The sequence below is a fragment of the Hemiscyllium ocellatum genome, chromosome 23 (genome assembly GCF_020745735.1).
Source record: "Hemiscyllium ocellatum isolate sHemOce1 chromosome 23, sHemOce1.pat.X.cur, whole genome shotgun sequence".
Classification (NCBI taxonomy): domain Eukaryota; kingdom Metazoa; phylum Chordata; class Chondrichthyes; order Orectolobiformes; family Hemiscylliidae; genus Hemiscyllium; species Hemiscyllium ocellatum.
Window position 1 is genome coordinate 38,456,220 of NC_083423.1, and position 26,821 is coordinate 38,483,040.

The 26,821-nt window shown below is 38.4% G+C and overlaps 1 protein-coding gene across 2 annotated transcripts in view; it reads left to right on the forward strand.

Moving 5' to 3' along the window:
* The window catches only part of cog5 (component of oligomeric golgi complex 5), a 127,060-nt gene that overhangs the window by 56,113 nt on the left and 44,126 nt on the right, over positions 1-26,821 (forward strand). For both annotated transcript variants that reach the window (XM_060842895.1, XM_060842896.1), the window contains 3 exons: positions 23,176-23,341; positions 23,547-23,656; positions 25,840-25,917. In XM_060842895.1, coding sequence (XP_060698878.1) covers positions 23,176-23,341; positions 23,547-23,656; positions 25,840-25,917 — 354 coding nt within the window. The remainder of the gene's footprint in view (positions 1-23,175; positions 23,342-23,546; positions 23,657-25,839; positions 25,918-26,821) is intronic.

The following is a 26,821-nucleotide window of genomic DNA, read 5'->3' on the forward strand; positions in this document are numbered from 1 at the left end:
GGTTTTCTCCAGGTGCTCTGATTTTATCCCATAGTTCAAAGACGTGCAGGTTGGGTAGATTGGCCAGGCTAAATTATCCTGTAGTGTCCAGGGATATGCAGGTTTGATGGGTTAGCCATTGAAAAAGAACAGCACTATTTAGGGTTATAGAGATGAGGTGGGGGTGTGTGTCTGGGTGGAATGTTCTTCAGAGGGTTGATGCAGATTTGATGGGCTGAATGGCTTCTTTCTGCACTTTAGGGATTCTGGTTCAATACATCCCTACTCTTGTATTCTAACCCTCTTGAAATGAATGTTAACATTATGTTTGCCTTCCTAACTGCCAATTGAACCTGCATTTAAACCTTAAGAGAATATTCACTGGGACTCCTAAGTTCCATGTGCTTCAGATTTCCACAGCTCTTATCCTGATGTCATCAGCAAATTAAGCAACAATGCCTTATCCAGATTGTTAATGGAAAACGTGAATAGTTGTGACCCCAACACTGATCCAACACCTTGCGGACCTCCACTATTGCTGGCTGACATCCTGAAAAAGACCCCTCTACCCTTACTCTCTACCTTGTGTCCAGCAGGCAGTCCTTGATCCATGCCACTATCTTACCTCCAATATGATTGGTTCTTGTCTTATTTAACAGCCTCTTGTGCTGCATCTTGTCAAAGGCTTCTTGGTTATTGAAGTAAGACAATTTGAACAACACCGGTGTTCATTAAATAAAGCACAAAAGGATAGACAGCAAACGTTGTTGAACCAGAACTCTCAATAAACCAGCAAACAGATACCTCAAATACCCGTTCTCTGCGATGTCCAAGTAGTCAGTTGAGGGTGCGATTGAGAAGACTCTCTGCCAGTAAGTTTTATTTAAGGCAAATTTGCATTATTATTTAATTGATTTATGCGGTACATAAAGTATAATAGTGATGTGTATATGCCCTGCATTGTTTCTGTTACTTAATGTGTGTCTTTGCATTGACTATGTGGACTTCTTTGCCAACTGGAATATTTAGTCAGCTGGTACACTCCTGGTCCCATAGGTACCAGTTAATAAAATGTTTGCTGTATATAACTTGTGCGTATTACACATTTAAACCTCTGTCATAATTTCCTTTTACTAATTTTAGTATTAGTTAGTGGTTTTCTTAAATGGTCTTTGGCTTGTTAACTTGGGTTACTTTATTACAAAGTCTTAACATTAACCATCTGTCTTGGAAAGATATGGGAGCAGGATTAGACAATATGGTCATCAAACCCGCTGTGCTGTTAAAATGTTTATGGTGGATCATGCCTCAACTTCAATGCCCAAACCTCTTTTCCTTGCTTTCCTAAGAGATCAACAATCTATCTCAATTTTGAAAATAATGATGAAGCATCCACAACCCTCTAAGATTCCAAAGATTCACAACCTTTTAAATGAAGAAATTGGTCCTTATTTCAGCTCCAAATGATTGAATCCCTTTCCCAATATTCTAGGTTCAGAGACAGGGGAAACGACCTCTGTGTTTACTCCTTCAGAATCCTAATGATTCAATTTGAACACTTCTGCTCCTCTAAACACCAGAGAGCTTAACCATTCAGTATAGGAAAATCTTATTTCTGCATTCAAGCTAGTGAATCTTCATTGTACTGCAACCAATGCAATTATCTATTTCTTTAGATATGGAGACTAACTCTCTCTACAATACTCAAGATGTGATCTTACTAAAACCCTGTACAATTACTGTAAGAATTCCTTATTCTTGTATCTCATCTCATTGCAGTTAAGCATCTACATGCTAAATGCCTCCCTTATTATTTGCTGTAACTGCATGCTAACGTCCGGTGTTTCTTTTACAAGTATATCCAAGTCTGAGTGTTCCCAATAACACATTTCACACATTTAAAAAAAAATTCTGCCTTTCTGTTTTTATACCAGAGTGAATAACCTGTTACTTTCCTAAATTAAACACCATCTGTCGCCTTGGTGCCTACTCATTTAAGCTGTCTGTATATCTTATTTCAGCCTTTCTGTGCCCTCATCATAGGTCACATTCATATGTAACTCATATCATCAGCAAGCTTGAATAAGTTACTTTCAGTGTCTGTCTAAGTAGTAGAGATTGTAAATTACTGAAGCCCTAGTACAAATCCAGAACTAGCTGTAAATCTGTAAATGGAAGGGGTGGGAAGTACTCTAGAAAATTACAGTCCTCCAAGGAAGTGCTACTGACCATATTGTTAGAACTTTGGATTGACTCCTGATTGGCTTCATCGAAGGGGTCTTTAAAACAAGACTAGTGAGCTAGTGGGTGTGCTACTTTTATTCTTCAAAATTCTCCAGATTCTGAGTTCCATTAGATTGGAAAATAATAAGTATAACCTCTTTATTCAAAAGTGAGAGAGATGGCACGAAATTTCAGATATAATAGTTATAATAGGGAAGATCTGAGCAGCTGTTACTAAATATGTTATAGCAGGGCATTTAAAATAGTTTACAGAATTGCAAACAGATAATCAACATAGATTTGTGAAAGGGAAATCATGTTTAGCCAATTTATTAAGTTCTTTAAGAAAGTTGCATTTATTGTAGATTTAAGTGCAATGGTGAATGTACTTGAACTTAAACTTCCAAAAGGCATTTCTCAAGATGCTCCACCAAAAGCTAAAAGATCCTGGTATAGGAGGTAACATGGTGGCATAGCTAGAAGACTGGCTTGTTAACAAGGAAAAGAAGCAGGTGTAAGTAGGTCATTTCCTGAGTGGCAAGATGTAACAAATGATCTGGTATGGAGATCAGTGCTTGAACTTCTACTTTTTACAATTCATGTAAATGATTTGGATGAAGGGACTGAAGGTATGGTTCAAAGTTTGTGAGAAGATTTGTAGCTCGGGTGCTCGTTGTTGTGGTTCTGTTCGCCGAGCTGGGAGTTTTTCTTGCAAATGTTTCGTCCCCTTTCTTGGTGACATCTTCAGTGCTTGGGAGCCTCCTGTGAAGCGCTTCTGTGCTGATTCCTCCGGCACTTATACTGGTTTGAATCTGCCGCTTCCGGTTGTCAGTAGCTGTCCGCTGCAGTGGTCGGTATATAGGGTCTATGTCGATGTGTCTGTTGATCGAATTCGTGGACGAGTGCCATGCTTCTAGGAATTCCCTGGTTGTTCTCTGTTTGGCTGTTTGCCTAGAAGCATGGCACTCATTCACGAATTTGATCAACAGACACATCGACATAGACCCTATATACCGGCCACTGCAGTGGACAGCTACTGACAAGCGGAAGCGGCAGATTCAAACCAGTATAAATGCCGGAGGAATCAGCACAGAAGCGCTTCACAGGAGGCTCCCAAGCACTGAAGATGTCACCTAGAAAGGGGACGAAACGTTTGCAAGAAAAACTCCCTGAAGGTATGGTTGCTAGGTTTGCTGATAGTACAAGGATAGGTAGGAAAGTAAATCATGAAGAGGGCTTAAGGTTGGTGGTAGAAAGATATAGAAAGGTGTAATAAATTGTCAAATATCTGGAAAATGAAGTGCAACGTGGGAAAGTGTGAAAAAAAATGTGATTTCAAAAGGCTTATATGCAGACAAAGCAAATAAATAGGAAAGCTATATGAATGTTCATATTCATCATGAAACAAATTGCATGCAAAAATAAGCAGCTTTTACTTTGGGTTATAGGGTTTTGGTGAGAATACATTTGGAGTACTGTTTATAGTTTTCATAGTCTTTTTTTTAAGGAAGGATGTGAACATATTGAAAGAAGTTCAGAGATGTTTACATGTCTAATATCTGGAATGGGAGGATTATCTTATGAGGAATATGTAGACAGGCTAGAGCTTCTGCTGGAGTTCAGGAAGAGTAAGATTCAACTTGACTAAAACATACAATATCCTGAGGGGTCATGACGAAATGCATGTGAAAAGGATCATGACTGTTGTGGGAGAATCTAGAACTAGAGATCACTTTTGAAATATAATGAGTCACCCATTCCAAACCAGGATAATTGTTTTTGATACATTGAGAGTTTTGGAACTCACATCCTCAAAATTAGTTGAAACAACACTCTTGAACGTTCTTAAGTCAGAGATAGATTGATCCTTTAAAATTTGAGTTATTGAGAATAATTAGGATTGTGGAGCAATTGGATCAATCATGATCTTATTAAGTGGTTGAATAGTCCCAATGAGCCAACTGGCTTATTTCATTTTCTAATATATGTTTGCTGTGTAATTCAACTGGATGTAGAAGTTGACCTAGAATGTTGGCATTAACAGAAAGATGAAATCTTTTACTACTGTTATGAAGATGTGGGTGCACTGCACCGTTAAGAGAGTTAAAAGTTAGCAGTGAAAGCACCAAGTGATCTCCGTAAGATACAGTGTAACATGTCCTCCAGCTGCTGGGTAGCTGGTTGCCTGGAAAGGACAAAACAGATTTAAATTAGACCAATCAGTTTAAATTATACTCTGAAAAATACCAAGCTCCGATCCAGTTTGAATTTAGTATATTGGCAATCTTAAAAGCCAATGACACAATCTGATTCTTTGGGGGTATAAGAGTGGGGAAAATTGGACAGTTAACAGGAGAACTGCCAAGCTACCACATGTAAAAACTGCCTGAAAAATAGCTCTCTTAAAGGTATCTTTATTGATCAGTAACCTGTGAAGCAGAATCTCAAAGAAGAAAAGACAGGAATACAGAGAAAACTGAAAGCTGCCTGGTTTTGAGATAATGAGTTTTGTTTTGTAAATTTTAATTGGGAGTTTTATCAGATTAGTATTGTGGAAGGGGAAGGTAAAAGGTGAGTTAGAGGAAGAAGTTGTAAGTAGTTGTTATTTAATTATTCTTTGTTATACTTTAGGAAATAAAGTTGTTAATTTTTACTTTAAATAATTCTTGGCCTATTGAATTTTCACTGATTACTGCACGGGATAAATCTTCTCTGTGTTGTTGCTTTAAATTAAGCAGGAGTGTTTACCCTGTGTTGTAACAATTGCCTATAGCCATCCTAATGGGTTCAATAGTTTTCAGTACTGGTAGTTTTAAGGCTGACTCTTTCAAAGCGTTCAATCATTTGTAGTTAAAACTTGCTTAACAGCAAAGATTACAAAAGATAGAGTACATTATACCTGGTTTACAGTGAGATAATCAATCAGTGGTCTTCTCACTCTTTAAGAAAAAAAGAACACAAATTTAATGGCTGAAAAAGGAGATTTAATCAAAGTTGTTTCAATGTTTGAAAGGTTTTGATAATAAGAAGATCTGTTTCACCCTAATTGGGAAGTGCATGGAGGAGTCAACAATTTTAAAAAGTGAGGAAATAAGTTAGGAGACATTTCTTTGCTTATAGTGTGGTCTGATATATGAAATGGTTGAGGCAAAACAATTGTAGTAAACATTTAAAATGGGAAAGTAAGAGGCTGTAGAAATGGGTTAGTTAAGACTTTGCAATAAAAAGATACGTCTCCATTGAACTTCGCCAATGAAAATAAGCTTTTATTTTAATTACGAGGTGAAAATGTGTTGCTGGTTAAAGCACAGCAGGTCAGGCAGCATCCAAAGAACAGGAAATTCGACGTTTTGGGCCAGAGCCCTTCATCCTTTTAATTACGAGGGCAAGCTTTCGCTTGAAAAGGCAAAAAGGTGTTAATTCATTGCTTATTTTACCAGCTTCATTAAGCACTGACATATGTATGGTAAATGATTGTGTAAGGTTAAACAAAATTGTTCAGTCACATTTCTGTTCATAAAAGCATTACCTAGATCAATTAATCTTTTGTGATTTGAAGTTTTAGTTCATCAGCATATTTTTATTTGTAAAGAGAAGTAAGCTTTAATGAAGAATTGGACCCAAAATGCAAGTTTAGTTTCAACTCTTTTTCATTCTTGATATCAGCCTGAATATGCTGGATGAAAGCAAGGTATGAAACCTGAATGTTGGAGTACACGTGTTACGTCAGAAGAATATTCACCTGTGTTATTAACACAGGTTCTCACTTTCATGACTGCTGAGTAGATTAGCAAAATCTAGGAGCAAGAGTTTTATTTCCCATCCACTTGGTTCATTTATATGAATGTAATTGGAGATAATTTTGAAGGAATATTTATGCCAGTGAAGCAACTGAGTTGCCTTTAGAAATGGCATTATGTGGTAAACAGCCATTTTAAAAAATTATTGATTAATCACAGTTGACAATCTATTGTTTGCAGCATTTTCTATCATTGCCAGTATCCAAAATTCCAGATGTACTTGGAACCCCTTCTGTGATGCAAAGAGAAACGTAGCATGGTGGAAATATTTAACAGTTCAAAGCATGTGTTGTGAGAGAATTAGAGTTAACATTTCAGATCATCGGCTTTCAGTACTGGGAAAGGTGAAAGTTGCAATGTTTTCAGTTGGGGTGGTGGGACATGGACAAAAGGAAAGGGTAAAATCAGGAGGAATTGAATGATAGAATGACCCCTAAACTAACTCTGTCAGGCTGAAAGAATCTGTTTTGCAAAGTGTTCTTTCTGTGTTTGATCTCATTGAAGAGATTACATTTTGAGCGCAAATTTAGTACATTAAATTGAAAGGAGTATAATTAACTTGCTGATTCAAACCTTGAATGGTGAGAAGAGGTTAAAGAACAAATGTTACATTTTTAGCACTTGTGAAGAAAGATACTGTGGGAAAGAGATGGGTGTCAGGAGATACCATTTCATTAGAGGCAGTTGAGAGGTTCACTAGGGATGATGCCTGGTATGGAGGGATTATTTTATGAACTTACTGGGACTCCACTTACTGAGGTTTAAAAGAATTAGAGGCGATTTCATTGAAACATTTAAGATTTTTGAGGTTTGACGTGGTAAATGCTGAGAGAATGTTTCCCCTCATGGGAGAGTTTAGGACCAAAGAGGGCATAATCTCAAAATAAAAAGGTGCCAATTTAAGACTGAGACGAAGAGGAATTTCCTCTCCCAGAGTATTAAGAATCTTGGGAACTCCTTGCCATAGAGAGCTGTGGGGGCAGTCCTTATGTACACTTGAGGCTGAGATAGACGGATTCTCGATCAGCCGGGGAATCGAAGATTACAGGAAAGTGGACATGAGGAATGTTGAATCAGCTGTGATGAAACTAAATGGTGGGGCAGGCTTGGGGGGGGCCGAGCAGCCTACTCCTGTTCCTATTTCTGATGGTCTCTTCCCCCAACCCCATACCACCTGGTTTATCTGCATTACTTTTCACCCACTGTCTCTATCCCTCCTCCCCGTTGGTGTGAAATTAGTGATATTCATAAACTGTTTCTTCAAGCCAAGGTCTGCCAACACCTTCCCACACTCCCTGTGCCACCAGTGTCTCTTCCTTTTTACGCATATTTGTGGGATTTGTTGCCCATCCTTAGTTGCACTTAAGAAGGTGTTAGTGAGCTGTCTTCATGAGTCAATGTGGTCCATGTATTGTTGCTTGATCAATAGTGCTGAGAGGGAGGGAATTTCAGGAATTTGACCTGACAGTGAAGGAACAGCAGTATATTTCCAAATCAGGATTTGAGTGGCTTGGAGGGGAATTTGCAGGTGCTGGTGTTCCCCCGTACCTACTACCCTTATCCTTCTAGATGGAAGTTTTCTTGGATTTGAAAGATGCCGTTTGAGAAGCTTGGGTGAATTTCTACAGTGCATCTTGTAAACATATTGTAGATGGAATACGCTGCTGCTACTGAATGTCGGTGGTCAAGCAAGTGAATGCTTGTGAATGTCGTGCCAATCAAACAGGTTACTTTGTCCTGGATGGTGTCGAGCTTCTAGACTTTTGGAGCTGTACCCATCCAGATCTTTGTTGCATTTGTGAATGAAGCTGAACATTGTGCAATTACCAGTGAACATCCCAATTACCAGTGAACATCATAAATTCTGACCCTTTTCTTGAACGTGGCTTCACAGGTAGACAGGGTGGTAAAGAAGGCATTTGGTGCTCTTGCCTTCAGACCATTGAGTATAGGAGGTTTCGAAGTCATGTTGCAGTTGTACAGGACATTGGTGAAGTCACTTTCGGAGGACTGTGTAGAGTTCTAGTTGTCCTGCTATAGGAAGGATATTATTAAATTGGAGAGGATGCAGAAAAGATTTACAAGGATGTTTCGGGACTGGAGGGTTTGAGTTATAAGGAGAGGCTGGACAAGCTGAGACCTTTTTCACTGGCGCATAGGAGGTTGAGGGGTGACCTTATAGAGGTTTATAAAATAATGAGGCGCCAGGATAAGGTAAAGAGCTAAGGTCTTTTTCCTTAGGGTAGGGAAGTTCAAAACTAGAAGATATATTTTTGAGGTGAGAGGAGAAGGATTTAAAAGAGACCTGAGGGGCAACTTTTTCCACACAGGGTAAGGTTTGTGTGGGAAATGAACTGCCAAAGAAGCAGTATATTGCAATTACAGTTACCACATTTAAAAAATATTTGGACAGGTATATGAAGAGGAAAGGTTCAGAGGGATGTGTGCTAAACGCAGGCAAATGGGACTAGTTTTGTTTGGAAAACTTGGCTGGCATGGGCAAGTTGGACTGAATGGTACGTTTCTGTGCTGTATGACTGATTTGAGGGGTGAACCAAGATATCATAGAGGAGTGCTGTTGGGAGGAGAAAATAAGACTATGTTTAGTGATAGTCACTGTGCTGGAGGTGCCAGAAATGGGAGAAAATGATCCATTGGAGACGGAGGCTGGTGGGATCGAAAGTGTGAAAAAAGGGGCGTCCGGTTGTGGGACAGAGAGAAAGGAGTGAAAGCAGAAGCATGGGTAATATGGAAGATGCAGTTAATTACAATGGGGAAGTAATTGTTTGAACTAAAAGACACTTTGGAAGCGCTAGTAAGGACAGAAACAGAAGATAATGAAATTCAGTCCTTATGGAATTTGGGGGTGAAGCAGTGTAGTTGATGTGGTTTTCTTCAATCATGTCAACTTTTAATGATTTTTCTCACCCTAGATTTTGTTGGTATGTGGTGACGTCATTTTAAGAAAAACAATACTTGCAGGTAGTGGAGCCAAGAATTCAAGTTGACCTCAGAACCATTCATGGAACACTGACTTCCTCACCCCCATAGCCAGCAACAAGAGGTACTTCCTTCATCTGCCATTGCTCACCAATGTAACACATATTAATCCTAAAAATATTACTTTAAATTATGGCATGATGGACAATTATGCTGTCTAAGAAATACTTCCTATAATCAGCCAACATTTATTTTCATGGTCACTGTTCCTACCAGAACCATTTTTCAACCTTTTGGTACAATTTTAGATGACCTGACCTTTTTTCCACAGTTAATACTTTGTCACTCAACAACCAGTTAACTTGCACCTCTTCATATCTGTTGTTTACAACTCATGGATTGCTTAGCTTATTGGAGATCACAGACTCTGTAACCTGTGTTCCTGTCTATAAAAGTTAAAAATTCAGTCCCTTCGAGCCTGTCATACCACTTAACAATGGCTGATCTGACTATGGACTCAACTTCATTTTCCACCAACCCTGATATATTTTTACTCCCTCATTTGTCAGGAATCTATCTCTGCCTTTAAGAATGCAAAATGACCCTGCCTTCCCTGTTTTCTGGGGATGAAAGTTCCAAATGTTCATAACTCTCTAAGAGAAAACGTTTCTCCTCATTTATTTCTCAAATGGGTGACTCTTTTTATTTTTAAACTGTGTCCTCTAGTTCTAGTCTGTCCCATAAGGAGAAACATCTTTTTGGGATCCGTAGTTTCAACCTTTCTCTTTGTTGTTGACTACCGTCTCCCATATGTGAAAATCAGTGTTTTGGGCCATGTTGGCAGTCTTGCCAGCATCTTTCAGTGGAACTAATGTGTGTCTACTGGTCCTATTGGGCTTCTAGCTCCTGTTACTCCTCTGTACAATTTGGTTGAAGGTCCTTGGAATTGTGTCCATCTTCCATGCTTGGAACATTGCCTCTGCTTGATGAGTGCCAAAGTACTTGTAAGCTTTCTGATTAGGCGTGCAGTTTCGGAAACCCACCCAGTATCCTTATTGGGACAGCAATGCGAAGGCAGCCAATTAGGAGACCTTCTCTGAGAAGCACCACCATGTCAGACTTCAGAAACCCCTTCGGGCCTGAAGTTGACATCTTGCCACCAGCTGGGCGATTCAACTTTAAATCTGAAGAACTCAATGTGTTGGCATTGATGATTTGTTTTTTATACTCTGCACACAGGTACAATATTTTTTGTGCATGTTCTATTTTGCACTGTTTTTGCATTCTCTGGCTTCTAGAAAATGGTTTTTTTTTAGATTAGATTACTTACAGTGTGGAAACAGGCCCTTCGGCCCAACAAGTCCACACCGACCCACCGAAGCGCAACCCACCCATACCCCTACATTTGCCCCTTACCTAACACTCCGGGCAATTTTAGCATGGCCAATTCACCTGTCCCGCACATCTTTGGACTGTGGGAGGAAACCGGAGTACCCGGAGGAAATCCACGCAGACACGGGGAGAACGAGCAAACTCCACACAGTCAGTTGCCTGAGTCGGGAATTGAACCTGGGTCACAGGCGCTGGGAGACAGCAGTGCTAACCACTGGGCCACCGTGCCGCCCACTTTAGGTTTATGACCTATATAAAACTAAGAAAGAGGAACAGAAATAGGGCATTCAACCCCTCTAGCCTGCTCCAATGGGATCGTCACTGAATCGACAGTTCTCATTCCTATTTTGCCCATAATCCTTGATTCCCTTACTGGTCAAGTATCTTTCTGTATCAGTTTTAAATATACAGAAAGAATCTGCCCCAACAGCACTCTGTGGCAAGAAGTTACAAATACTCTCAACCTGCTGAGAGAAGACATTTTTCCTCATCGCAGTCTGAAATTGGCGCCACTTCATTCTGACACTATGCAACCTGGTCCCAGATCTCTCATGAGGGGAAACATCTCCTCAGCATTTACCCTATTAAGCCCCTTAAAAATCCTGTATGTCTCAATGAGATATCCTTCAATGAGTTTAATCTTTGCTCATAAGACAGTCCCTCTGTACTAGGATCATCTGAGTGAACCTTCTCTGATCTGCCTCCAATTAAACAATTTTTTTTTAAATAAGGGGACCAAAATTGCTCACAGTATTTCAGATGTAATCCCACCAGCACCTTGTACATTGCAGTAAGACATCTCTACTCTTATACTCCAGCCCCCTTGAAATACATGCTGACATTCCATCAGCCTTCCTTGATTACCTGCTGCACCAGCGTTTCGTGCACAATACCCCCCAAGTCCCTTTTGTGTTGCAGCTTTTTGCAGTTTTTGTCCATTTAAATTTTTTTTTAGTTTCCCCTTCCAAAATGAACAACTTCACATTTTCCCACATTACACTTTGCCAATGTTTTGTCCACTTACTTAACCTTTCAATATCTTTCTGTAAATGTTTCTATCCCTCTCGCAATCTGCTTTTTACATCTATTTTTGTAACATCTGCAAATTTGACTATGGTATATTCACTTCCTTCCTCGAAGCCATAAATATATGTTTTAACCTGTGACGGTCCCAGTACTGACCCCTACGGAGCTCCACTAGTCACAATTTGAGAATCTGAAAAAAAAAATCTCTTATCTCCACTTGCTGTTTCCTGCCCATTGGCAAATTCTCCATCCATGTCAATATATTCCCTATAACAGCTGTTATCTTATGACTTAACCTTTTTTGTCATTAGATACCGTGACATATGCCTTTACAATTCCAAATACAGCACAACCACTGCTTCCCCTCTGTCCACTCTGGTTGAGACTTCCTCAAAAAATTTCCAACAAATCAGTTAGGCACCACTTCCCTTTCATGAAGCCATGCTGATTATGTTTGATTAGATGATGATTTTCCAAATGTTACGCAATCACTTTTTCGCAATTGATTCTTATACTCTTCCAACAATGGATATTAGGCTAATGGGTCTATAGTTACCTGCTTTTTGCCTCATTCCCTTTTTGAATAGGGAATGTCACAGTGGCAGTTGTCCAATCCTCTGTTACTTCTCCAAAATATATGGATTTTTGGAAATTTACAGCCAATGCATCCACTATTAGTGGGCGGCATGGTGGCACAGTGGTTAGCACTGCTGCCTCACAGCGCCTGAGACCCGGGCTCAATTCCCGACTCTGGCGACTGACTGTGTGGAGTTTGCATGTTCTCCCCGTGTCTGCATGGGTTTCCTCCGGGTGCTCCGGTTTCCTCCCACAGTCCAAAGATGTGCCGGTCAGGTGAATTGGCCATGCTAAATTGCCCATAGTGTTAGGTAAGGGGTAAATGTAGGGGTATGGGTGGGTTGCGCTTCGGCGGGTCGGTGTGGACTTGTTGGGCTGAGGGGCCTGTTTCCATGCTGTAAATAATCTAATCTAATCTATCTTTGTAGCTGCATCTTTTAAGATCCTAGGATGCAAACCATCCAGGCTAGGAGACCTATTTGCCTTTAATCCATTAGCTTATCTACGTCTCTAGTGTTTCTGATGGTACTTAGTTCCTCCCCCGTAAACAATATTCTGTACATTTTAATTACATCCCCTCTCATCCTCCTAAACTCTATAGAGTACAGACCCAGAATTCTCAACTGCTACCTGTGTGAAAAGGTCTTCATTCCTGAGATCATTCTTGAGAACATCCTTTGGACACCCTGCAAGGTCAGCGCATCTTTCCTTGGATATAGGGCTCAAAAACTGCTCACAGTATTCCAAATACTGTCTGCCCAGACCCTTATACAGGCTCAGCATTACATTCTGCTCTTGTATTCCAGCTCTCCTCAAAATGAATGCTAATACATTGAATTTTCCTTCCTAACTGCCAGCACAACTTGCATGTTAACCTTAAGTGTATCCTGGACTAGGAGTCCTAAGTCCCTTGTGCTTCAGATTTCTGAAGCATTTCTTCATTTAGAAAATGGTCTACACGTGTACTCTTCCTACCAAAGTTCATAGCCTAACACTTCCCCACATTGAATTCCATTTACTATTTATTGCCCACTCTCCTAACCTATTCAAGTCCTTGTACAGTCACCCTGCTTCTTCAACCCGTGTCCTTCCATCCATCTTTGTGTAATTTCTTTAGTATAATGAACTTGTCTTATTGTAAAGACCAAATCTGCAGCATTGTGCCTATGTTTCAGTAAAAGCCCACCACATTAAAGCCAGATTTAAGCCTCCAATCTGACCTCTCCAGTAGCAACATCAGCTGGGATCATATATTTGATAGACAGGAGACAACAAGAAGTGATAAAAGTAAAACATGTGATTAATATACATTTAAAAGTAAACAATTTGAGTAAAAATTCTAGATACTTAAAACATGACCAAAGTTGTTTTTGTGATTTGGTTGCACTCTGATTAACAGTAGAGTAAGCATTATAATTATCTAAATATGTTGCTATAACTCTTTGGCTGTTCTGGAAGATTAAATGTCACTTCATCAGAGGCTTTTAGATTTACTACTTAGTAGTGCAGTGTAGAAATGACCTTTACATCAAAAAGAAAAACCTTGTATTCATCATGAATTTGAACTAAACGTAGCCGCTAATAACTTCTAATTGGTATACAATTAGTTCAGATCTTGATAATGTTCCTTCATCTTGTCCTGTTTCAGATGAGAGAGGAAAGATCACACTGAGCAAGTGAATCAGCTGTATAAAAGGATTATGTTTATCCAGACTGTGAGCAAGATTTACTGTAATTGTAAAAGCCTTTTTGAAAACAGTGACCATTTCTAATTTAATCAAAATAAAATCTTTTTGAGGACTTTGCAACCTCAGAGAACTGCATATGTACATAGTTATTTTCACTATTCAGATCAAAACTCTGTTTATGAGCAGTTGATAGTTTGATCTAAAATGCAAGCATCTGAAAATGTTATTGCATGCTATATATAACATTTTATCAACAAAACTAAAGCCTGTTTCAGGAGAATTGTGGTTACCATTTTGGCCTTCTGGCTTAATAATTGAATGCAATGGAAAGTACTGACAACAAGCACACTTTGTATTTATTTGATAGTTTTGATGTAAGAAAACATTGCGCAGTGCTTCACTTGGGTCAAAGGAGAAAAGAAAGATTACAAAGGATCGGGAGGGAACTCCGAGCCTAGACAGGTGAAAGCAAGGCCACTAACGATAGTGGTTAAAATTGGGTATACTCAGAAAGACAGAATTAGACTAATGCATATTGTTACGAACTCTATAGACATTTAAAGAGAAATTTCAACATCAAATGATTAAGTGAAAAAACAATGCCACAAGCTTTTATGTTTTTAAGTAAAACAAACTTCTCTGTGTGTAAGAAACAACAAGTAATGCAAATGTGAGGACTCTGATTTTCAAACCCAATTCTATTTTTTAATTCCACCTGAGCTCCCTGATGAGATCTTGAAGGTTGAGTGACTTCTCCTCAGTCCACATCAAGATATGCCACAGCTCTCTGGAATAGATTTGATTTCTTCTTGGTATTTCAGATATTTTGAGGTATCATATTTCATGGACTCCTTCTTCATTTGGACTAAGCAATCCTCCATTTTTTCTTCTAAAAGCTCCGCTATGGAATCCTCAGCTTGAGCTTGTGGAGGTGGTGAAAAACAGAGCTCGGGGGAGTGCAGAAGGGAGACTGAGATAATGAGGGTTTTCTGGGTCCTGAATCCTGCTTATCACTGTCTTTCCCTCCTCACACCATCCCCAAATCCGGCTTCTGGGTTCTCATCCCTTCTCACTCTGGGGGATTACCACCATCCTGGATTTCCTTCCTCACTCCTATCTCATGTCCACTATCCCCCAACACTGAACCCCTGTTCAAAATCATGTGCATGTCCTAGCACATGTGCAATACTGCATTTGTTAAAATGTAAAGTTTACGTGTAACAGTGTCCCAATCGGAACCCAATGCTCCCACACCCATCTTTGAACCTCTCTAATCTTGTATACTTTGTGAATTTGTACATGGATCAGGTAGCAATTGTGAGATTATTACCTTTGTGGTTCTGCTTTTAGCCCCAAGCTCCTCATAGTCCCTAAACAAAAACCTCTTTCCAGTTCCTACCACATACTTACGGGATCACAACAATTGAATCCTTCCTCTCCCACTCCATGTCCCACCCCAGACCAAAAAAGTTGTCCTGAACTTTGGTATCAGGTGGGCAACACAACTTTCAGGGCAGTCTGGCTTTCTGCAGAGAACAATATGTATTCCCTTAACAATGCTATTCTCTGTCACTACTACTCTTCTCTTTTCACCCACCTCTTGAATGGTGCTGTGTACCATGATGCTTTGGTCAGTTTGCTCATTCTCCCTGCAGTCTGTACCGTTGTCTACACTAGGAACAAAACCTGGTACTTCATGAACAAAGGTACTGCTGAGGCTCTTCCAGTGCTCAATTCTTGATTCAAAGATCTGGCTCATTTGCAGTCACACCCTCTTGTCCCTGACCACAGACCAAATTTGATGTTAGCAATCTAAGCCGTATGACTGTCTTCTGAAACAGTATCTTATTAACTTTCCTCCTCTATGATGTCGTACTTCACAGCTTGGGTTCTACTTTGCGCTGAAGTTCCTTGAGTAGCCAAAACATGCTCCAGATTTCATCAGCATCCACCTTCTTCCACATACTACAACTCATCACCTCTCTAGCCATTTCTATTCTATTTAATTAATTTGGATGTGAAATATTTTAAAAATTAAATTCCTAACTGAACTGTTCAGTTGTAATACTGTCTCCAGGATTTATTGAAATATTTTTAATTCGCTACTCAGGACAGATCATGTGTAACAGAAGAGCACTTCAGTACTTGCCTATATTCTTTTGAAGATAGGACATTTTTAATACAAATAAATTGAAGAAAGAGATAGGCAGACTCTATGTTTGAAGTTCTAATTTTTAGTGCTCCAGGATGGAAGAAATCCAGAGCAGTTGGATAGCTCTGTGATATTAAAACAAATTAGGAAGAAATTCTAGAAATTGCAAAGAAACTAAGTTGGAGATGAGGCTCAGAAGAAATAGCTCCATAGAGCTGAGAAAGTGGAAAGGTCACTGGCTCTGTATTGGGGAAGTCATGAGGAGTTTAATAGAATCATGTAAGCAATCATACTTCAATGCAGCTGAGGGAGTTGAAAAATCCCAAGCTATATTTGCTTCATGTTTTAGAACTCATGATAAGAGCTCATGATAACCCAGGGGCAGTTTAACTTGGTGATGCTGGTTATGGCAAATTGCTGAAATTGTGCTAGCAAGTAAGTAAGGGAATGCACTTTTCAGAGTCAAGGGCAGTTTGAACCCAGACAGGAGGGTGATGGACTAGAACAGGCGCATTCTTTAGAGTCATAGAGATGTACAGCAGGGAAACAGATCTTTCAGTCCAACTCGTCCATGCCAACCAGATATCCTAACCTAATCTAGTCCCATTTGCCAACACTTGGCCCATATTGGTCTAAACCCGTCCTATTCATATACCCATCCAGATGTCTTTTAAATGCTGTAATTGTACCAGCTTCCAGCACTTTCTCTGGCAGCTCATTCTATTCATGCACCACCCTCTGTGTGTAGAAGTTGCCGCTTAGGTCCCTTTTTTATCATTCCCTCTTACCCTGAACCTATACCCTGTAGTTCTGGGCTCCCCACCACCCCAGAGAAAATATCTTGTCTATTTTTTTACTATTCATGCCCCTCATGTTTTTATAAATTTATGTAAGGTCACCCCTCAGCCTCTGATGCTTCAGGGAAAACAGCCCCAGCTCATTCAACCTCTCCCTATAATTCAAATCCTCCAACCATGGCAACATTCTTGTAAATCTTTTCTGAACCCTTTCAAGTTTGACAACGGCCTTCCAATAGGAAGGAGACCAAAATTGCGCACAATATTCCAAAAGTGGCCTAACCAATGTCCTGTGCAGCTGCAACTGACCTCCCAACCCCTGTACTCAATACTCTGACCAATCGAGGAAAGCATACCAAGTCATTGAGGCTTTTAAAGTTGGAATGACTGTTGAGAGGAGTTTCAAGGCCAAATAAACAGAAATACAGAACATAATTCTTTGAAAAGCTTAATAAAATTTGATGATCCATCATTTCATTAACCTGTAAGGAATCTGTGTGATCTGTCCTGAGTATGTTTGCAGTTTGATATGCAGTATAAGATGTTTGATCACAGTGTTTACCACATGTTAATTCTGAATGTTATGAGTACTTTTTATGTATACTGTAGAATCTAAACTTGTAGAGTATTGTTTGCTTAAATTTGTGGAGGGTTGTGGCTTTATTTTCTTCATAACGCTTCTGAATGCCTCCTTTTGTCTGCTTTAAGAATAAAGATTACTGGTCCCTTACCAAATTATAATATAATTTGGCGATCTTCCCCAGGATTGTAGCATAACTTTGACAGTCTGATCTAGTATCATAACACAATTTGACTCTTGGACAAACCCCCAGAAATTAGTAACATAAAGGATCATCAAAAATTATTAATCTTCAGAAGGGATTGCGATTCTTCACTTTTTTTGGATGACCTTAATTACCGCTCCTGTTTATGTTTTGGTATCTTCCAATCTTGGGTTCCTCTTGACTCGGATAATTACTCACCATTAATTATTGCCAGCACCCTCCAGTTTTTACCAAGAGTTTGCTTCACTATCAATGAACTACCCCTCTGCTTTCCTTGAGCTTCAATCTTGTTCAGTTGTATGAAGCAAATGCTGTTTGTAGCTTGTTATTCCCCATTCTCTAGGCTGCCTGCAGGATTCTTCTAATTAGATCGTGACTCCCCAAATCAGTGCCAGTGACATTTGCACACTTTTTCAACTCCATAGTACTACTACTTCTGAATCCTGATTTTTAACGATGAGCTACTTACTGATTTCTAAACTTTTTCCTGAGTTGTTCTAGCAGCACAGTTCATGCATCTGCTGTTGACTCCATCCCTGTAGGAAACTAAAAATTATCACTCCTAGCATGAAGTCTACCCAGCCTCTTTCTTCAAGTATTCATCTGACAATTCTCTGACCTTTAGCTCATATCTATATTCTTTTGACTTGTTCTTCTATGACCCCTAAGCTGTCCTGCAGAAGTTGGCAGTGACGTAATGGTAATGTCACTGGACTAGCAATCCAGGACGTCAAGCTAATGCTTTGGAGACATATTTTTGAATCCAGAAATGAAAAATTGAGAAATCTGGCTTAGAGCAATTATGGAACTCCTAATAATATGACTAAAACATCAATGGTTTAATTTGTCAAAAATCAGCTAAGTGTCAACTTTGGTGAGTTTCATTATCTTCCCAAAGTCACCTCGTTACTTATACACCAAGCTCCTATGGTACCACATTCATCATATCCTCCTACTTGCTACAGGTAGAATTAAAAGCTATGGGACCTGGAAGGTGCTTGCTACTTTTGTCAACTATGGTGAATCTTTCCAAGGTGCAATACACTGCTTGAATATCACAGCCATTAGTGATATTTATTCCTGATATTGCTTCAGGTGGGTAAGAGTACTTGGGGGCAGGATTTGGATTCCAAATGTTTGGTTAATGACTAGGATTCAAGTACAGGATTTAATGCAAATTATTGTTATTAAAAAATCATCTGGTTCACTAATGTCCTTTAGGAAAGATCTGCCAATGTTACCTGGTCTGGCCTAGATGTGGCCCAAAATTTTGGAAATGCAACTGATTCTTAGCCACCCTCTGGCGAATTTAGAATGGGCCATAAATGTGTTGCCAGCAATCCACCCCATGAATGAATTTTAAAAAACCCTCACCTCTATCACAAGTCAGAATTTTACAATCTAATTACTCAGAGCACTCTTTGTTAAATGTTTAGAGTGTTAACTTTTATAGAGATCACTGTCTTCCCTGAAATAATTGGCCACAATTGGAAATGAATTTAATCACGAGGTAGACCTGTGATACCAACTTATATGTGAAAACTAAGTGCTGCATTTCACATGATATCACTGAGGAACAACATGTAGATAAGAAATGACAGGACCAAATGTCGACCCTAGGAATATACCAGAGTTAATAGTGCAGGAGGGAAAGAGGAACCATTGCAAATAATATTCTGGCTATGATGTGATAGATGAAAATGGAACCAGGCCTTTGGTGAAGGTGGTGTCATCAAAGGCAAGCAAGTTGAGAAGTATAAGGAATAATAATTTATCTTTAGCTTGTTCCAAAGTAATAGAGTTGCAAGTTTGTCTGTTCTTATGTTTTATTAATTTCCTTTAAACCAAGATAGATGATTAGGTTTCAGTTCAGGAGAAGTGTCATGTTGGACTCAAAACATTAATTCTCTTTCTCTTGTACTGCCACAGTACTTGTAGTTAGATTAATAGTCTTCCTGACTCTTAGTAGCTAGGTTCACATGTAATTACATGCAGTTCGGATATGATAGTAAAGAATAAAATGATGTAAACAGTGACATTGCACCCCAGTATGATTCACTGCTTTTAGGGGAAAAGAAAGCAAATTTGGCAAAGAAACAAACATACAAAATAATACTATTGGTGAATAGAAACCACACTGTTACGAAGTTGCAAATTGCTAATAAACACATCATAAAACTGGTGAGTCTTTCTAGCTCAGTCTTTGTTTGTAGCAGCACTAGTTGATTAATATCATATCTATGTGATGTATAATTTAACTTAATTTAACTGCCAAGATCATGTTGATCCTCAGACAATCACAATACATGTTCCTGTAGCTTACAGACAACAGATGTTGAGTAATTTCAGTGATCAACATGTCTCCATCTCCTGCCATATCTCATTTGTCTTCAGTGCCAGATGCTGCATGTCTTTAATTGCTAACAGTAGTTTAGAACTCTGTCACTGTTTACTTAAATGTTATATTCAGATCTTTTGATGCTCAGTATTGTTACTTAGAGTAGCAATTAACAAATTTGGTCACTTAGTACTTGTGAGATGTGAGTGTCAGAAACTTGTTTATGTAAGGCAATGAACATGTTATAAATATCATTTTGAATTATTTGGAACAATCCCATTTTTAACAGTTTGAATTTTCATTATAACTTGTTAAAGTGAATGGACTGAAAAATTTTAATATTTACAGACCAGTATTGCTACTGGTTGCAGGATGAATAATATGAGTAAAAGACCAAGGGCTTAATTTTATCAGAAATCAGCTGAGTGTCAACTTTGGTGAGTTTCATTATCTTCCCAAAGTCACCTCATTACCTTTACATTAAGCTCCTATGGTACCACACTCATCATATCCTCCTACTTACTACAGATAGAATTAAAAGCTATGGGAACCTGGAAGATGCTTGCTACTCTTGTCAACTACGGTGAATATTTTCATGCTGCAATGCACTGCTTGTATATCGTAGCCATTAGTGATATTTATTCCTGATGCTGCATGACCTGGGTAAGAGGGGGCAAGATTTGGATTCATATACTTGGTTAATACTTAAGATTCAAATACAGGATTTAATGCTCATTAGGTACCTTTAGCCCAAGCTGTAGTGAGCTTCCACCCTCACAGAAGTAAACACTCAGCCTTGCTCCAGTCTCCCCAGCTTTTCTCCCACAGCACTCATCTCTAATATAATAACTCCCCTTTGTCTTTTAGTGGACAGACCCCCAATGACAGACCAGACCCCTGACTGATCTCTGTGCATCACCTTGACTGACTTCCCAGACTGGTTGTTTGGGAACCATAGGACTGACTGTGACCCAAAACCTGGACTGCAGATTACTGATCACCTGTATGAAGTGACTGACTGTATTCAAACCCCTGGATTTCTAATATAAGCTATGTGCCTTATTGTGCAATTACCTCAACTGAAGGGTATCTCTTTTGACAGAAGAGTTTGAGACATAGCTATTCAGTTGATGCACATACATTGTGTTTGCAGCATTCACTGCAAACTGGTACAGTTGAGATTGAGTTCATACGTGTCCACCCCCTTGACTGATCATTGCTGACAAATATGACAAGCTTCCTGTCTTTGTGTCTGTGCTAAATGACAAGGCAAGATAAAAGTACTGTGAGCCTGTAAACCTTTGCAACAAGACAAGGCAGGGATGCTGCAAGGATCTAAGCAGGTGCCAAGAGAGCTAATAAGGATTCCTGAAATGCGGCTTGGTCCAGTCCATGAGGTCAGAGCCTTTCCCTGTGTACAAAGTGTTGCAGCAGCATTGCAATAGAAGATGCCAGTATGGGTCCAAAGTGCAGCATTGAAGCATGCCACCAACTTGCAAATGGAGTTGAAAATATGCGGTGAGGATGTGATGACATCATCTATAGATAGGGGTGTGCCTTGAGAGGTTGATGACTGGTGTCCAGGATAGAGTGCTGGAGAAGCAAGCAGTGAGCTGGACTTGCTAGGTAACTGCTCTGATTGAGGGCATGAATTGTCACCTTCTAGTTTCTAACTAGTGAATGGGAGAATATGAAATTGCAAGGAGACAATGTGATCTAATAATAATATATTGCATAATATATGTAAATTGGTGGCTGGCTGTTTATTAATGAGTATATCATCTCAATGTTTAAAACTTGTTTGGAAAATGGTACATTTTGCTGTGGCATCAAGAATCTTCTCAATGCTGGTTTCATGCAATTTTTCTCAACTTTCTCACCAATGCCCACCTCATTTATTGTCTAGGAAAATTCTAACCCATGATTCAGAAAACCAAACTATGTATGTTAAACACTTAAAAACTCACATGGTGAGTTCCAGGAAATAGTTTGAATGGACCTTTTCACTTTTTTTGGAAGATTAATAAAGTTTTCTGTGATAGCTTAGGTTAATGGTTAATTGATTCTAATTACCTGTGTGTTATTGCAAGAATGATGCCTTGTTGGGATTGCCATTTCTAAGACGTAAAACCAGGGCATATTGTGTCTGTTGAAGTCAGTATCAGTGATTGTTTAGCACTACTCACAAATGCATATGTTTTAGACACTAAAACTTTTTTCATAAGTTAATTTTTAACAATTGCATCTTTACATTTTTTTCTACTCCTTTTAAAGCTAAGTGTGAGATACTGCCTCTGTTTCTGCATCATTGTATAATCTAACTCCATATCTAATTTAAGATTTACAGTATAATCCTTTATTCCCAAGATGCTTCTCAACTGTGATATTTTCCATCTGACCCATTTCATTACCTTGGACAATGAATCCTCCTTGGGAAAGAAAGAACTGACCAAGAAAATTTTCTTAAATATTCTTTAAGAAATTCCTCATCACCTCTGCCCTTAACACAATCATTTCCTACTCTGTTTTGAGGCAGTTGAAGTTGATCATTGATTAATTAAAATATAAGTTATGTAGATTTATTTCTGAATATTTTGGGATGTAGTATATTGATTAATTTGAGACATCATGACAAGTGGTAAGTTTGGCTTGTTGGAAGGAAATCATGATTTTGAACTAATGGTCCCAAAGCTTTCTGTCACCTAATGTTTTGCTTTGCCTTATGTCTGGTTCTGTTGTAAATAAATTGGTATAGATTAATAAGTCAACAAGTCTAGTACTTTATTACGTGAATATCAAGTTAGTAGATGGTAAACTGGATCAATCTTAATTTTGTTTAATCTTGCAAATGCTATTTCAAATGTATTATTCTTGCCTTGAGCTCTTTAAACTTTGAAATTTGCATGATTTTACATTACATGTGCCATGGGAACAGGATAAATAGGAGCAGGAAAAGACCTTAAACCCTTTGATCCTGCTTCTCCATTCAATGTGATCAATGTCGATCCACGGCCTTAACAATATCAATGTCTGAGCCTGCCTGAAATGTAAGGCCTGAGAAAGTTCCTTGGAGTATTGTGATTATATTTATATTTTGGTTGATGGTTGAGTAGGAAGGATACTGGATTACCTACAGATGTTTGTTTGAGTGCTCCTTACTCTGATTGAATTTTCAGAATGTAATCCAGCTTTTCGAAGACATTAATCATAATCAGATAAACAAGAGGGAAGAAGTTGAGATGGGATATGATCAGAATGGAATTGACTGATTTGGAAGAAAGATTGCTATGGAGAATGAAGGAAATATGTATACATCATGATCAGTCTTTAAATCAATGGAGCTGGAATAGTTTGGGACTCATCTTTTTGTCAGAAATACTAATGTAACTTGTGTATTTTCTTTCATACAGTTAAGTAGGAATAGATCTAGCAGCTTAATCTTAAGTGTTGTTAACAACATGTTATTTTATTTTTATAAGAATCCTACGCAGGTAGGAACAGCACTTCAAGTTTTCTACAATCTTGGAACCTTAAAGGAAACTATCAACAGTGTAGTCGATGGGTATCGAGTATCTCTGGAAGATAATGTCAGTAATGCTTTGGATATAAAAATGCTAACTCAACCTATTCAAGCCACCTCAAGAGGCAAGTCTCAGTCTTGTACAAAAATTATATTACAGCAATAGAAATACAGTTTTCAGGATTATAAAATTTTGAAAACACAAGTACGCTGTTTATGTACGGACGTAAATGAGAAGCAGTGTTCTTAATGCATCCAAAATTCTAATCATTGTTACCTTCTCATTCCTTGTAATTTTGCATCAATTTACTTTGTTTTCAAAATTTACAGGACCAGGAAGAGCCACAATGCCGACTCCAGGCAACACGCCAGCATTTCGTGCTGCTCTTTGGACGAATATGGAGAAACTAATGGATCAAATTTGTGCTGCATGTGGGCAAGTAAGGTTCTGATGGTTTTTTTTTGTTGATGTAACTGGCAATTATATAATTTCAGTTAACAATGAATTCGTCCTCTGTTGAATTTCCACATTGGTTGGAATTAGTAAATCCTTTGCTAAAATTAAATGAGGTGCTTTATCTTTAAGAAATTAGCACCAAGTAGGTCATATAATTTTTTTTGTATAAATATGACCTTGACATGTGTGCCTGCACTGTCTTCTCTTGTAATTGGCAGAAATGATCTGATTATCAGAAAAGGCTAGATGTTGTGTAGCAGCTTTATACCTACTACCAAAGAGTTATTATTCTATTTTGTGATCTTCAGGTTTGCAGGAAATAATTTGCTTTAGAGTTTCCTGATTATTTGAAATTTGCATTTGTGGCTACAGTCTGCAAAGTTATTCATTTCTTTAGTTCCTTTGAAATTTTGAGCATTGCTATGTTTTGAATAGTTCAGTATTCTGTACCCTCATTTCAGAATCAAATGTCATAGGTTAGAACTTAAACAACTAAGCTCAACTTATATTTCAGTGTTAACTGTGGCTCAATCAGAAGATTATGGTTTCGAGTTCCAATTCAGAGGTGCCATCTTTTGACAAATACTTGCATTGAAGTCATGTGCACTCTGGTGAATATATTCCCAAATATAGCAGAACTGATCTTGATATTATTTAGTGAACGTTTTTCTTCTTGTTGTTTATGGAGCTCTGATTGAGTTTATGGAGCAAATTGACTGCAGTTGCTCAAAAGCAATTTTCTGTAATGTGATTTGGAATACTGTAAGATACACTTGTACAATTTTTTTCTTTTAAGATCTTTGTCTTCAATTTTGCACTGTAATCACTTCAGTGCACTGCATTTTAACTTTGAAATTCACATTGAATACAAAAATTTTTTTCGCACAATTGACGGCAAAACCAAGATGAGAGAAGACAATTGTTATTGATGATTTTTAAGTCATGTCTACTCGATACTGGCTTGAAGTCTTGATGCAAACAGTTTTTTTTTCCAGTAAGAAATATTAGGCTGAAACAATTTTAGACTTAGAATATTGATACTCAGTTTCCTTCTATGTAAAAGGTTTTGGGGAATTTTGGCAGTCGCCTCCTTTTCGGGACACAAAAGGGAATTGAACATGGACAGGCAATGTTTGCAGCCCTGCTTCCTTAAAGTGATATTGACCAAATTTGTTTTCCTTGAAAGGTGGCATAGTTTGAGACATCTTGCATGTTTTCCATACCCTAAACATCTTAGAGTCATCGAGATGTACAGCACAGAAACAGACCCTTCGGTCCAACTCGTCCATGCCGATCTGATGCCCTTTTTGCCCCATTCCTATAAACCCATTCATATGTTCATATACCCATCCAGATGCCTTTTAAATGTTGTACTTGTACTAGCTTCCCTCACTTCCTCTGGCAGCTCACATGCTAACCTTGTCCTCGCAATTTTTGGTTAAACTTTGAGCATTTCCTGAAATCAAGCATCAGTCTGCAATATCCTTATCCTCAACCAGCATCAAATACACAGGCAGTTTTTACTTTTCCAGTTTAACAGCTGACAGTGTTCAAATCAGTTGTCTGTTCTTGGCAACAGATTTTGGTTTAAATTTCTTTCACTACAAATGATCTTACCAGATGGCTAAGTGAGTCTATGAATAGTGGTAGACCAATTGTTGTATGTTAAGCAAGTTGTGGGTTCTTATGTTCCATTTGTTTTTGACTAAGATTGTTGCCTTATTTGTTTCAAGAAGTTCTCATGTCTGTTCGCACATTGATAGGCAATATAATTTATTCAAAATACACAGGGCACAGTACTTACTTTGAAATAAAATACAGTAAATATAGTATTATATATATTATTCATTTCTTTTTGTGAACTGGTGTGGATTGCAGGTGCTTTTTGTTTCCTGTTTTAGGTCCTGTTGATGTTACTCATAATTTCACTGCTGCTTCATTCAGGAAAATAATTAAGGAATCTTCCAGAAAATACCATGGAGTAGAAGAAAATACCTGACAAATTGTATCACAGGGTTTTCCAAGAAACAATGGTTTATTTTTTGTAGGGTAACAGCAGATTACTTACAGTGTTATTGAAGCTATTTTAAGAACGAAATATATGTAGTCTGATATTTATCCAATATCTGTATTTTCAGTCTTAAATTGATGATTCCTTTATTTTAGGTGCAGCATTTGCAGAAAGTTTTAACAAAGAAAAGAGACCCAGTGACACACATCTGCTTTATTGATGAAATAACTAAGGTAACACAATGAGTTTCTAAGTGTTGGTATTGAGGATATTTAAAGGGAGGGGGTACACTGATGATTTTATAAAGATATACTTTCAGCTCAGACACAAGACTTCACAAACTTCCAAACTACATGTTCACAAAATATTATAGATTTTTTGAGTTTATTTTCTTGCATCATTAGTTTTTCAGTAGTATTAGACACTTTCCATCTATCAGCCAACCACCTGATGAAGGAGCAGCGCTCTGAAAGCTAGTGCTTCTAAATAAACCTGTTGGACTATAACCTGGTGTTGTATGATTTTTAAGTTTGTACACCCCATTACAACACCGGCATGTCCAAATCATGCCCATCAGTTCTGACCCACCTCTGGAGCAGGTTGGACTTCAACCCAGGCCTTATGGCCTAGAAGTAGGAATATGACTGCTGTTCCATGACAACCTTATTAATATTGTAAACCTTGATTATATTGTAGTCATAGAAGCAAAGACAAAGATTATTCTGTACGATTATCTTCATACTTTCAACCGAGAAATGCTGAAAGACAAATTAGCCGAGCAGATTAGTATCTGGTTTTTGATGCTGTTGCCACATAGTTGTCTGAGAGTCCCATCTCATTCCATAAAAAAGGTCAACTTAATCAAATATCATATTTTGCTTTTTAAGAGAAGGAAACCATTATAATAGGCAACACATGTAATAGCCCAGAAGACTAAAAATATCACAGTATAAATAATGATTTTATGTATTTATTAAGTTGGTCTTAAAGTAGCATATACTCTGAAGAGATCAAAGAGATCTGGGTGTTCTTGTACACGAGTCAATGAAGGTAAGCATGCAGGTACAGCAGGTAGTGAAGAAAGCTAATAGCATGCTGGCCTTCAAAACAAGAAGGATTGAGTATAGAAGCAAAGGG